Here is a 13,332-nt window from a genome sequence, read left to right as displayed (position 1 = left end):
AAAAAGGATGATAAAAAAAACGTAAGAGTGTCTGGTCTGTTTTATCATTAACCTTTATTATTTTATACAAAATACAAAATTCTGAACAAGTGTCACAAATCTTCAGTTAACACTGGTTCCAAAAGTACTCCATCCCACATAAATCAGACATGTCAAAGATTTTGTCAACATATTTCCCATGAGATGCGTTCAATATATACATACATACACACGTGTTACCTCTATGGAAGTAATACCCAGCACAAGTGTCAGCAGTCATGTTACAACTAGGATTGTGATTTCCATTTAAAAGCACTTCCTCTCACTGGAATAGAGGAGAGGAGGGTCCTGTATGGAGGGTTTGTTTTCAAGACTAATTGATTGAGCATAGGACGTAATTTGAACATATCTTCTTTGAACTCTTAGTAGTCTTATGTTGCTTTAAAAAGTCAACTCACTGGACGTATTGCCAAACATTAATGACATCAACCTCGCTCTGTACATTGACCAAACCTAAAAAGAACAGTTAAATACTTGCAAAGTTACTCTGTGTTAAAAAACCATTAGAAAATGAGAAGAAATTAAGAGACGGAGTAAGTGTGCATTCTGAGCCGATGCCACAGTTGTGAAACAAGAACAGAGTTGTAGTGAACAGACACACAAACGAAATGTAAGAAAACAAGTCAAATCAGAGATGAATGCATATTGTGAGCGGATATGTGTATCTGTATAAGGACAGTCCAGACTCAAGTCTATAGTTTCAGCTGCAGTTTTTCTTTTTAAGCAAAAAAATGTGAGTAATGGATGCCTTGTATTTGTGTTTACTACAAACGAGCTGTGGACGGATAGTCTTTCAGAGAAAGTGGCAAACGGCTTGACTTGTTGTGTATATAGGGTTAAAGGTGAGGCTTCTCACTGTTAAAAAACAGTGACCACGGTTAAGCATCAAATGGTTACACAACTGGTTTTTCTGTGGCCATGCAAAATGCAAAAACACCCCGAGTAAATCAAGAGTGAGAGCAGTGCACCAGCCCTGCAGGTCAAGGTCAGGTTTGCCGGAGAGTGGAGGGTGGGGTTTCTGCTGAAGAATACAAAGTTTGGAAGACATCTGCATGTTTACGCTGTTAAAATCACAAGAGCCACGAAATAAAACCACAACGGCACTGAAACTTTTGCGGGACTCCGAGTGGGTGAGTGAAATTCCAGAATTCCAGGTGAACTCTGGCCCGTCGATTATGTTGGATGTTGATGCCCGGTCATCATGTAGTGAGGAAATCTAAAGGACAAATCTGCAGACAAGGTGCTTCCCCCGGCCCTGCTCTCTCTTTCACTCATCTCTTCTGTCTTCTGTTGTCTTTCATTTGCGGAGAGGTTTCTGACACTCGAACAGTAGCGGATAAACCTGCTCCACAGCGGTGGCCACATTCTGCACACATGGTCCTATATCAGTGTAAAGGAGAAAGTGTGGGTGGAGTGTACAAAAACAAGTTTCAACCTAAATAAAAAAAAAAAGAAAGAATTTCTTCTGTCTGTGCCAAGTTATGTATACCATGCCATACAAAGAGCACATAAACTAAACAATTTCACTCTTTGGCTAAATTCCTTGAGGGATTGCGTTATTTACAAACTGCTTTTCTGGTTGTAAAAGACTATAAAAGTGCATTACAACAATGTGACCTCAATCCTTTAAGCTGTATCCCCATGTGTGTGCCTGTACCTGTGACTGTGAGGCTGCCAGTGGAGAACACTTGTATGGTGGCCTTGAGATTTTTGATCCTGTATGTGGCAGCAGGGTGGAGCTCTGGTTCATAACTAACACAGACAAACACATGGTTAAGTACGACAGGGACGTTACCACACGTCCAACATCAAGTACATGCAGTTTTGAGACTGTTTACATTATGTCAAATGCCAGTTATGTTGTCACATAAATATGTGAATCCGAGGCTGACACTACCCACGCCTTCTGTTTGCTCTACATTAGTTCACTGACAAGTGCTCTCACCACTAGAGGTCATCCCATACTAGCAAACAGAATCACTGGTAAATAAGAGTTTTTTAACAGGGCTCCTGGCTTTATAATACATGCATCTCAAAGTGCATATGTGACGTGAATCTCATAATCAAATCATAGTTAGTGAATGATGGATAACTCTGACAGTGATCTGTACTTTTATCCTGAAAGAGTCAAAATTCATAACTCAAAACTAATGAACCAAAGTAAACATCATGAAGCACAGGAGATCAGAGTTCACGATTTGTTAACATCACAGAACTTTTATAAGTTGGAATAACAACAATGAGGACAACGGTGATGATGTGAATCAATATTACGATATAGGTTATGATGTACAGGATGAATTACCTGGCGATGGGTCGGTTGTTCTTTGTAAAGTCTATGAGGCGGATTGCAAAGGGCATGGAGCACACTGCCAGCACATTCACGACTTTGAAGGCTGAAAACCTCACCTGCACAGACAACACACACTTAGATGAATGTATTAATACATGAGCGGAGTAATATTACTCCAAATTATTAGAAAACCCTTCTTCCACTCTTCACAGTGACGCCTTGTGGTAAAAACATGTGATTACAATCAGTGCTATTGAGCAACTAAACAAAAGCAATTAAGGGCACAAGAATCATTTGCTGCATATTGTCCACTGGGCATTTATTACCACATGAGCACTAAGCTATGTTCTTGTTAGACACTCTATTGTAACTTGCCAATGGCACTGTTTGTAAGATATGTAGCACAAGGGTTTAATATGTGAATTCTTAGTAGCACTTTTGCACTTTAGATAGTGTATCAAGTAGTCTCCAAATGTTTACCTGAGTAATAGTGCTGTGTTACCTGAATGGAAATGCTTTGATTTCATTGTTAGTCAAATCTTATGTCCTAATGTTTTTCATTATTTAACCTTCAGGTAGTATTGACACACCTACTAGAATTTATGAGACGTGTAACGTGAATAAATACAACTTAGTTGTTCTGTGGTCTCTGTTAAATGATTATTTGCTTGACTTGACTTGTGCCTTTGATGTGCACTCTGCCACAGACCACACACATACACACATGCACTCCCTGCTGCCTCTACAACATCAAAATAAACAATAACAAAGGACATCCCTTCACTGGAGCATGATTCTCGGGAACTCAACTAGGAACTATTCAGAGTGTAAAAGTGAAAATCGACTCGTCTTCAAGCCGTAGTGTTGGCAAGAATTCCTAGGTTAGCCTCATTTGAACTGAGTGTTGTTACTGCAGAAATAGGAGAAGAAACGAGTGATTTGCCAGAAAAAGCTTTAAACTCAAGCTAATTCAAAGCTCGGAGAGCAGCTGTTTTACATTGAGGAGCGACTTCACTTTAGTTTTCTACTTGCAGTTTAAACTGGTTGCATGCTGCTGTTTTCTTTACAGCGAGTCATGAGATGATGACCTGACTAAAGCAAACTATAGTCAAACAGAATGAGCATTGTACATGGTCTAATGAAGCACACTGGGTATTTAATTCATTTCAGAACTGGTGTATAAGGTCTGTGCTTCCATGAATCTATTTTGAAACTGTTTCAAAGAGAATTTATATCCAAAATCTCAGGAACTACACTGTAGAATTTAATATGCTAAATTTTAAAGACACATAAATGGCGTTCTTAATCACACGGTCTAAAAATCTAATTATTTATGATATTTTGTTTATAGAGTATTCTAAATTATTGTGGTGAATATTGTGAATTATGATACAAAGTCAGATTTCTCCATAAAATATTTCTGAAAAACCTAAGAATGTCAGCTGCAATGTCAGCTTACTTCTGTGCAAGACTCTTTCATCACCTGGACAACAAGAAATACAATAACTTAACAGATATGATAACAAACCCTCTCTGCATCAAAAGTTATCATGATGCTTCTGCTTTTTTCCTTTTTTTTTTTTTTTTTTTACTAATATCAGTGTGGTTAGTAACAGTTTTGAGATCATTCCCACCTTGAAGCCTAGTTTCTGCAGACAGCGTGCTAACCTGCGAGCGCCCAGCTTCGCATCATCCTCACTGAAAGAAAGAAGAAAGCAGGAGTGAGAGACGGCAACTTACATACATACTGTACGTGGTTTGGCATGCAAGAAATATATACAAATATAACACACAGACAGTAAGTGTCAACCTTTAGAGTGACAGTAGGTTCAGGGCACCAATAACCATAGTCATTAATGTGCTGTATGACATGTAATAGACTTGCAGTGAATGTAATTTCCATTCCTAATGTCAGCACTAATAGCTTTAGGATATGACAGTGCCACTGCATTATAGGGAAGTCAATGAGGACTCTCACTCAGTCAGCAAAAACATTACTGCACCAACAGTAAAGCAGGCAAGACTTATGTAGTAAGAGAAAATGATCGGCCTTTTTAGAAACCAGAGCCTCCATTTATTGCCTTAATGATCGTGTCGTGTGGAGAGCGTCTACCTTGTTGCTCCAGTGCAGATTATTTTCCCTGAGGACCAAATTGAGGCTGTTATCTTGGGTTTACGAAGTTTCATCAGGACTTTCTGGAAACAAGAAGAGTGGTTTTATTTCAACGTGTCCTATTTTCCATTCTTTAGCACAAGAGTTCAATAATAAAATCAGGTTAAAAAGATTTAAATATATGACTTTCTTTTACTGGAAAGAAAGTGACTTTGGTTTCCTTACCCCTACTTCTGGTTTATAGATAACGTTGATTCCCTCTAAGGCAATAGTGCGCAAATTGAGATGGCACCTGGTCCTGAACGTCGCCACCACATTGGTGACAATGATATCAAGTGCCTCATCATTGCTGGAATCCATGAGGAAGTGTGTGGCGGAGCAACGGGAGCACAGGGGGCTTTCTCCTCACACCCTCATCATCGGTACCACCATCACCACTTATGCATGGGCAGGGAGACAAGATTCACTGGAAAAGCAAAATAAACTGTAAGTGTTATGAATACAAAACTTTAGACAAATTAGTTTTATATTCAGGCAGTATCTTCCACAGCTATGCAAACAGATTATGTAATGGCTAGTCTGTAGTAGTGTTGTAGTACTCGAGACCGGTCTTGGTTTTGTCTCAGAATCAACTACATTTTTTCTCGGTCTTGGTCGAGTTGGACTTGGGATTTTTTTCTAAAGACCACTCAAAACCACAGCTGCAGTGACATCTCATTTTTAACCACAAATGTCTCTGTCTGTCAGTCGCCCACTTTGGTTTATGAAATGTAATTCAATAACTTTAAGATAATGAAATTGCAAGCACAGAGAGTATGCTTGTGTAACCATCTGAACAACTTGGTAGTGTCAAAAGTGGAAGAGACTTCAGCAGGTTTTGTGCTGTGTTCTTCTGTTCAATCCAAACTTTGTTTCAATTAAATATGTTATAGATTTTACATAACATCATCATGTGTTTTTAGCTGAGGAATAATGTAAATATCAAGCCACATGAGTACTGGTAGTGAATACAGTAATGGTATTGAAAATGGTCTCGGTCTTGGACTTGGTCTCGACCCCATCAAAGTCTTGGTCTTGGTATGTTCTGGTCTTGGTCTTGACTCAGTCTCGGGTTAGGTGGTCTTGACTACAACACTATTAAACAGCCTCTGTTTTGTTTTGTTTTTGTCATTGCACTTGTACATTCTGTGAAGTCAATCAGCACAAAGACACACCAACTGCTGCTATACTTACTTAAAAACGTCAAAATGCTAGGAGGATGGGGGCTGGAAGCGGCAGTTCATCTAGTTCTCCAGCTACGTAGGTCCCCTCTTAGGAGTGGAGCTTGAAACACCAATCACACAGGCATCTGCAAGACAGGAGAGAAATTACTTATAACACTTCGGAGAACAACCTCGTTTTCGTTTTAAAGGTACTTCTTCGCTATTTTATCCATGTACTAACGTTAGCTCACCCGCTAGTGACACTGCATTAGCCCGATGTTAGCTAACGTTACACTTTACCAATTGACAAACAGTACCACCGGAGTAAAACTTTGTTATGTGATGCTTTTTTTGTTTTATTGAAATGTATGTGAACGCCGTCGCATGTTTATCCATCATCTCGGTTTATTGGTGTTACAGGTGATGCACTTATTACTCATCTTGTTACTGCACAGTAACGCGGCTGCATTATTTTGGAAAACGATGCTAGCTAATCTCGCCAGCAAAACAAACAGGCTGTTGTATTTACCGCAAACTGATGCACAGCTCTTCTTATTATGACTGAAATTTAACGACAGCAAACGGCAAAAAACAAATTATAGGTTAACGACAACTCACTACCGCCCTGCTAATGTTGTGGATAAAGGCTACCAGCTAGCTAGCAACAAAGGAAAAAATGCACAGGCAGTAATGAATGAAAAGTTGTTAGCTACGCTAGCTTAGCAGATTTGCAGCCAAACGTTGCACTGAGGACGAGGAAGCTCCTCGGTTACCGGGTGGAGGAGCTGCGTGTTGATTTAATGTGTGTATCTGATGTGTTTGCTTTAATTCCTTGGCTACCTCTTCAGCCACTCCACTGCTGTAAGCCCCAACACACAACACAGCCAGTTAACGGCGAAATTTCGTGGACAAACCCCTTCCTCCGTGGACCAGCCAGCAAGTCACTTCCGCTTTCACCTTTCAAAGTAAAAGAGAGTACACGTATGTCAACTTCCGGTTCCAACTTTCAAAACACAACTTACTGTAAAAACCAGCATACATTTAGGCTATGTATTTAGGAGAGAATTTTAAAAGCCAGAGCTTTTCATGCTACAGTATGCAAGCCTACCTACCGAGAGAAATCATCAGATTGCAAATCAAGCACAGAACAACAAAGGCCACAGACGGACTGTCAAGTGCAATTTCTGATAGTAGGCCTACATCAATATAAAAATAAACTTTAATCAGAAGTTAAAGGAGCAGATGAAATCAAGAAAAGAAAATACTGAGGTATACAGGCCTACTGTAGCCTAAACATATAAGACAAAAGATCAATTAAGGATTCAAACAGATCCGAGCTACAGACTGCATTCCTCGGCATTGTTTGGCAAGTTTGAAGTAGCTTGGAGAAACATTAAGTGCATTTTATGGAAATATTATCAATGTAGCCTACGATTTTCTATCATCTTTTAAAAGTCTAATTGATGCTGATGCTTGCTATCAGATTTTTATATGAGAATTTGCCCCCAGTATTTAAGCAGGTATACTAACATTCCCTCTCTCTATGTGGCATTTCTTTTATTGCCAATTAAACCCAATGGAAATTATTAAATGCAAAAGTTGAAATGAAATGGTACAGGAAACTATTTAATTGACAAAATACAACCTTGAGTCTGACCATCAAAGAGGTCTAGAACACAATCAATAGTTGTGTCATGGTTGTCTATCCAAAGTAACTTGCAGTAACAACAGGTCTAAGGTTGGTGTCTTGTGCCACCATGTGGACAATGGTGGTTGTCCTGTTGGACAGGGGGGAAAAACACAGTTTTGACATCATTTGAGGTAAAGTTCATTGTAAAGTCCCTTAGAAATGTATCTCTTTTTTTAACAAAAGAAAATGCATACATGTATAGGCTACATTATATATTTATCTTCTAAAGTCAAATCAACATATTTTTTAATTGTTCATCTGAATCATAACTGGTGTTGAGGCAGGACTTAACAGTAGAGTCATGGATGATTGGGATTCACAGTGTAGACAATGCAGAGTAATCTATTAACATAACCATACTATTGAACATGTTATGAATGAGTCGTTAAAAGTTATAATAGTCCAAGTAAGGGTTAAAATGCTCATCGACTTGAGCCAAAATCTGTGTCCACAAATGTGTCTTTGCAGTCATCTCTCTCAGCCAATATTACACTTAACAGGCTTATGTTAACACCATTTCCAGACAACAATGTGTAACTTTTTTCAGTGTTTATGGTGTATTGACATTTAAGATACGTGGATTAGTAACATCTCCAAGCAAAAAAATGAGCACATCTGGTCAGTAAATGCTCCACAGGGAATTCTGGACGGGCCACAAAAGAGGAGAGGGAGTAAAGTTTGGAGGCGGCCGAGAATGTTTGTGTTATCAATGAGAGAATTCACAGCCGCTCCTGTGGCGCATGAATGAATTTATTGAATGAACGCTGTCCTCAAGTGTCTGAGCACTGTCGCATCCTTCAGTGCTTGGGACCGTGAGGCCGGACTTATCATGAATTCTTGAGCATTCGTGTTGGTTGACATGTTGTTGAGCTCAACTGATTTGTTCCACTTGAGCAGTGCAGGAAACACATAAGAATGACTTGTAATAGAGATAAAGCTCTGTGTCAGTCTGTGTGAAAACACATTAATGTGTATTTGTGTTAATATAAGTCACTTGTTTTTTGCGTACATGCATTATGTGCTGTAAACCACTTCCCCTGCTCAAACCGCCTCAAACACTTCTCCCTCCTGGCCTTTGCCCAAACAAAACAGAAAAATAACTTCTTTATGATTCAGCCTTGTTGTTATTGTCCTTCCTCCCTGGTTACCAAATTGTCTCTTTCCTCCTCACAGTTAATCCTCACGGGCTTCTCTTGGGTGAAATATAGCCTTGTAATTCACATCCATTCTGCACAAGAGCCTTGTTCAGATGTCCCAAGATGTTTACTATAAAGGTTTAGATTTAGAGCAGGTTAGGAAAGTCAAACCGCTAGCATTGATGGCGTGCTTGCATTTTGAGTGTGTGTGTGTGTGTGTGTGTGTGTGTGTGTGTGTGTGTGTGTGTGTGTGTGTGTGTGTGTGTGTGTGTGTGTGTGTCGTGAGATGTCTGACGTGGGGCGCAGGAGTATGTTTACAGTTTGTTGGGCTGCACATCACTGGGGCAGTCGATTCCCAGGGGAACAATGCTCTTATTCTCATTAGGTCATAAGATGCGGCATGTAAACACACAGATGTGAGCACTTACGGCATAATAGATGCAGATATGTCTAAGAATAAATAGACAGTCCATCACTGTGTGTGTGTGTGTGTGTGTGTGTGTGTGTCAAGGAGAGAGTGACTTAGGAAAAGTGAGAGATAAATCTTTTTTTTCATTTCTTCTGGGAATAGGCTATTAGTGTTTGTGTGCTTGCTTGTGGTTGTGTGTCTGTAGCCTACAAAGATAGATGTAGATGGATAGTGTTGATCTGAATTATGGTTGATGGTTGATGATAACCAGGCTTGGGGAGTAACGGACTACATGTAACGGCGTTACGTAATCAGTATAAAAAGGGTAAAAGTACAGAAAAAAAAACCCGTAATCAGATTACCGGTACATTTGATAAAAACGGAGATTACTTGGCTGATTACTTCACATTTTAAAAAACAACCACAGGCTATTAGAGCGGCCGTAGAAGCCACTCGCCCAGGGGTGCAGATCCGATGTCAGGATTGGGGGGGGACACAAAAGTGATTTTTTTTTTTCTTTTTTTTTTGCCCATATGCAACTCATACCATGCCGCCATAAATCACAACTTGGTAAAGGCTCACCATATCATTCAAAAAGTACAGCACAGGGAATTATTTATTGTGCTTACCTTTCTTGTCCTAAACAGCCAACAGCACGTATCACTGCTGTTATATTAGTAAATTATAATTTTAAGGGTCTCGGACATGTAATAATGTCTACTCACATTCTTATCTTTCGCCTCCCACCGACCCTCCCAGATCCCCGATTCTTCTCACCATCTTCCTTTTCTTCCAGTGTATGGGACTACTTTATGCATGATTAATTGATATGGATGAATATCAAAATATGAATCCTATTGAGGGGGTCGTTTTTTAAAATTTAAAGCCTGCTGATGTCATCAACGTCTGTGTAAGAAACTACCCATTCAGTGGAGGACACCAGAGATTTCTGCTCTGGTTATTTGTTCCACCATTTCAATCATTTCTTTTTAGATGTTAATCTAAAATGTGAAGAATGTGAAGTCTGAAAATACATTTGTTCAATTTTTAATAATTTAGGGTATTTTTATTGGGGGGGACAATTCATGTTTTTCAGAAATTGGGGGGGACATGTCCCCCCCGTCCCCCCCCGGGATCTGCACCCATGCACTAGCCGTCTCATTGTATTTCAGAGGAGAGGCACAGAGCTGCTCTGCCTCTTCTGCCCGTACGGTGTGTGTGTGGCTGAGGCTACGCTAGCTGCCTCATTGCGTAACTCTACTGAGTGTGAGCGGCACGTAACTTCACGTTGCTTTCGTGAATTGTAAACACAGACGGCTATGGACGGCACCCTCGGTTTAGCGCCCAGCAGTTTAGCGGCTAATTCAACGGCAGTGATGGATAACTCTACCGGAGACGCTCAACAACGCAATGAGCTTCATTTGAGGAATAAACGGCAGCTTTTACCTGATGGGAGACCGACGCCTGAGCTACGGTAGCTAACAGCTAGCAGGTTACAGACCTCCCTCTCTTTCTTACAAACACACACACACACACAGCCCTGTGTAAACCTTGTAATACTAATTTAGCTTGTTGAGTACAGTTAACATTATTGTTGCTTCGGTTTGAGTGTGGATTAATTGTTAACGGTTTGTTGTGTAGCTAATGTGAGCGGTGGTCCAGTATCACGATCCTGTTACTTATGAGTTGGGTTTTAATAACAGCTGATCTGTGCTGTAAGTTAGATGGCGTGGATTGTGATGAGAAGGTGTTGCAATACACACTTTAAGACTTATCTGTACAAAGTGTAAACCATTGTTTACCTCAAACCTGTTTGTTGTGACTGACTGTGTTATATTCTTTTGACAAAAAATTAACACGGCCACATCATTTTCTCCCAAAGCCTCTTTCTGCGCTCACATTTCCTTACTGTTCTCTTTACAAAAACTGCAGCCGTCAATGTCAGCTATGCATCCCTGTAGAGATGAGCTGCCAGGGTGACCTCACTGTTGCCTGTAAACTGGGCGTGTTTGTTAGGACCCCAGTGTTGTGTTTATGTTGGGCGTACATCACAGGCCCATTTCAAAAGGAGTTAGAGAGCAAAGTTAAAGCTTTTGAGAGTCTTTGTGGGACTGTTGTAAAACTGAGGTCAGCACCGGTTTGAGAGCTTTGTGGGAACTGATTGCAAAAGCTTGATCAGTTTGAGTTTCTTCAGCAGTGACTGAATAGAATGAGGAAAATAAAAAGGTAGGTGGGATGCAGGGACAAGACTGCAAATAACAAAAATAGAAGAGATGAGAAAACGGATAAAAGTGAGGTGGTGGAGGCAGAAAAAAAACACATTCACATGTCTCCATTATGGCTGCGTGGATTTGCATAATAACGTACATGCATGCCTGTGCACTGTATGCGTGTAGTTATGAGTAAGTGTTTCTGTATGAGACGCAGATGGATAGTGTGTGAGTTCGCCTTGAAGAGGGAATCCAGTGCTCTGGTAGTGCTGCTCTGGGGTCTCCCAGTGTAAACAGAGACGTGGGAACGGCCAAGCGTGTTTATATCAGCTCCATTCTTACAGGGACCAGTCAGCCAGGCATCAGGGGCACAGCCAACACACTGGATTCATGTGCATACACACTCACCCAAATTTATAAACACCTACACATAGGCACTTGAAGATGGTTTGTAGACTCATATTCATAATGATAATAATCCCTTGAGTTACTAATTCATCAAAACTATTCATAAAAGTTAGATTTTAAGTGAAATATTAGTTTGAGGGTTGAATTCGTATGCAATTCTTTTGAATGAAAGTTCCTTGAAATCATGACTCATACAGGTTTTTATTTGCTATTCTCTGATCTAAGTTTGTCTAAAGTCACACAATCATTTTACATGCAGTTTGTGTGTTCCCAATTTTTGCCACAAAACACTAAACGTGACAGTAGAACTCGATCTCAAAAAGGTCTGAATTTAACCGAACAAAGACGAAGTTTCAGCAAGAAGCAAAATGTTCTCCTCCTGTCACAGCTCGAGACGTGAGGCTGAGTTCAGACAGAGGGACGATCACTCCGACGCTCATCACATCAGATTTACTGGACTAACATTAACACACCTGCACAGATGTTATGGAGTTCCCTGCCTAAGCCGTTGTTTAGACTAGTTTTGGAAATGATGACACTGCCATGAGCATTATCTGGTGCAGCTCGAGTCTGCAGAGAAATTGTTGGCTGTTTGCATGAAGCTTGGTCAGGATGAAACGAAAATCTCTTGTTCGAAAGATGCATTTAACAAGGTTAAACATCCTCAAGTGATTAGATCTAATGGTTTCTAGTGTATTTCATTAGTGTCCTTGACTTTTTGTCTCTTAGTAAAGCACAATAAGAGAACACATGTTTTCATTTGTACTGAAGCCTCATTATTATCATTTACAGATACAAGAATTTAGTAACCATTATGTTCTGTACATCCAAATTTCATCATTCAAAATCAATACTTGGACCAAAAGGCTCGTTTTCATTATTCCTGACACTTAATCGGGGGAAAGAGGGCTTGCATCAGTCAATAGAAATATTCTAAATACATATTTCTGGCCTTTTATTGTAGACAGTTGAAGATTTTACACAAGAAGTTTGTCCAGAAGAGCTTCAGCATTTATTTAACATGACTCACCTTCTATCCTTAAACAATGAGAAACAAGTAAAACGAGAACATCTGACAAAACACTCCTAAACAGAGGCTATCATTGTTATTTATTGTTATAAATAATGTTTTTACATTTTGGATTAGCTCAGCTGTGAAAAAAGCTGCTTTGGACTTACATGAAAAACAATGATTGCAAAACTGCAAATTTTTTTATGGCTCTTCACTCACAAAGATGAACAAACAATGCATTACTGCCAGAGACCAGGGGCCGCACTGACCATTTTGTCAGCACCTCGGACAGACAGACCGACAGCCAGTGTTTGGATAGAGAAGGAGTTGCTGTAAGCTTTGTGGAGTGGATTCTTCCTCTCTCGCTAAGAAACAGAGCAGCCCGAAAACAAAGTGATGTAAGGGGCGCGGAGGAGTCCGGCTAAAGGGCACCCGACAATCGGAGAGGGAGAAAACCCACACATCTGGCTGGTCATCGGAGCGCGCTTCAATTATACACCTGGCTGCCCTCAGAGATAAAAGTGTGATAAAAGTTGGGAAAGAAATGCATCTTTGTCACTGTGTGTCTTAATATACACTGAGTATGTTAATGTAGTAGGAGAGGGTGAGTGCCAGAAGTCAAAACTGTGGCACTCTTGCTCCATATCTCTCTGTATATGTAAATGTGTGTGCGTGCTTGTGTGTGTGTGTGTGTGTGTGTGAGGACTCCCCTAAACTTTGTGCTGCTATGTCTGACTTTGGGTGGAATGGGGGTTGGAGGTGTTGACATAGAAGGATGTTTTGGGGTGGCGTTTGGGGAGCGAGTTGGGGTAAGGGTGTA

At 40.2% G+C, this 13,332-nt stretch overlaps 1 protein-coding gene across 4 annotated transcripts; it reads right to left on the bottom strand.

The window, feature by feature from the left end:
* Positions 1–41: 41 nt before the first annotated feature.
* tbpl1 (TBP-like 1) lies at positions 42–6,593 on the bottom strand. 4 transcript variants are annotated; one of them, XM_084000367.1, is made up of 8 exons: positions 6,562–6,593; positions 5,679–5,793; positions 4,671–4,911; positions 4,446–4,528; positions 3,967–4,030; positions 2,345–2,448; positions 1,697–1,791; positions 42–1,419 (listed from the first exon to the last, which is right to left on the bottom strand). In XM_084000367.1, exons 3-8 carry the CDS (start codon positions 4,803–4,805, stop codon positions 1,337–1,339), a joined length of 564 nt encoding a protein of 187 aa, XP_083856493.1. In that variant the 5' UTR covers positions 4,806–4,911; positions 5,679–5,793; positions 6,562–6,593; the 3' UTR covers positions 42–1,336. The 4 variants fall into 4 exon arrangements, with proteins under 4 accessions (XP_083856493.1, XP_083856491.1, XP_083856492.1 ...); XM_084000365.1 differs by having other exon boundaries at positions 6,488–6,574; XM_084000366.1 differs by lacking the exon at positions 6,562–6,593 and adding an exon at positions 6,421–6,495.
* Between the last annotated feature and the right edge of the window lie 6,739 nt (positions 6,594–13,332).

Source organism: Trachurus trachurus (genome assembly GCF_905171665.1).
Source record: "Trachurus trachurus genome assembly, chromosome: 24".
In the NCBI taxonomy this organism is placed as follows: Eukaryota; Metazoa; Chordata; class Actinopteri; order Carangiformes; family Carangidae; genus Trachurus; species Trachurus trachurus.
This window is presented reverse-complemented; position numbering and strand designations above follow the sequence as displayed.

Coding starts and splice junctions, on each gene's coding strand:
- tbpl1 (XM_084000367.1), bottom strand. CDS start 4,805: ATGGATTCCAGCAATGATGAGGCACTTGATATCATTGTCACCAATGTG. Junction 1,792..2,344: donor AACAACCGACCCATCGCCAG/GTAATTCATCCT, acceptor TGTCTGTGTTAG/TTATGAACCAGAGCTCCACC. Junction 1,420..1,696: donor TGGCAGCCTCACAGTCACAG/GTACAGGCACAC, acceptor ACACTGATATAG/GACCATGTGTGCAGAATGTG.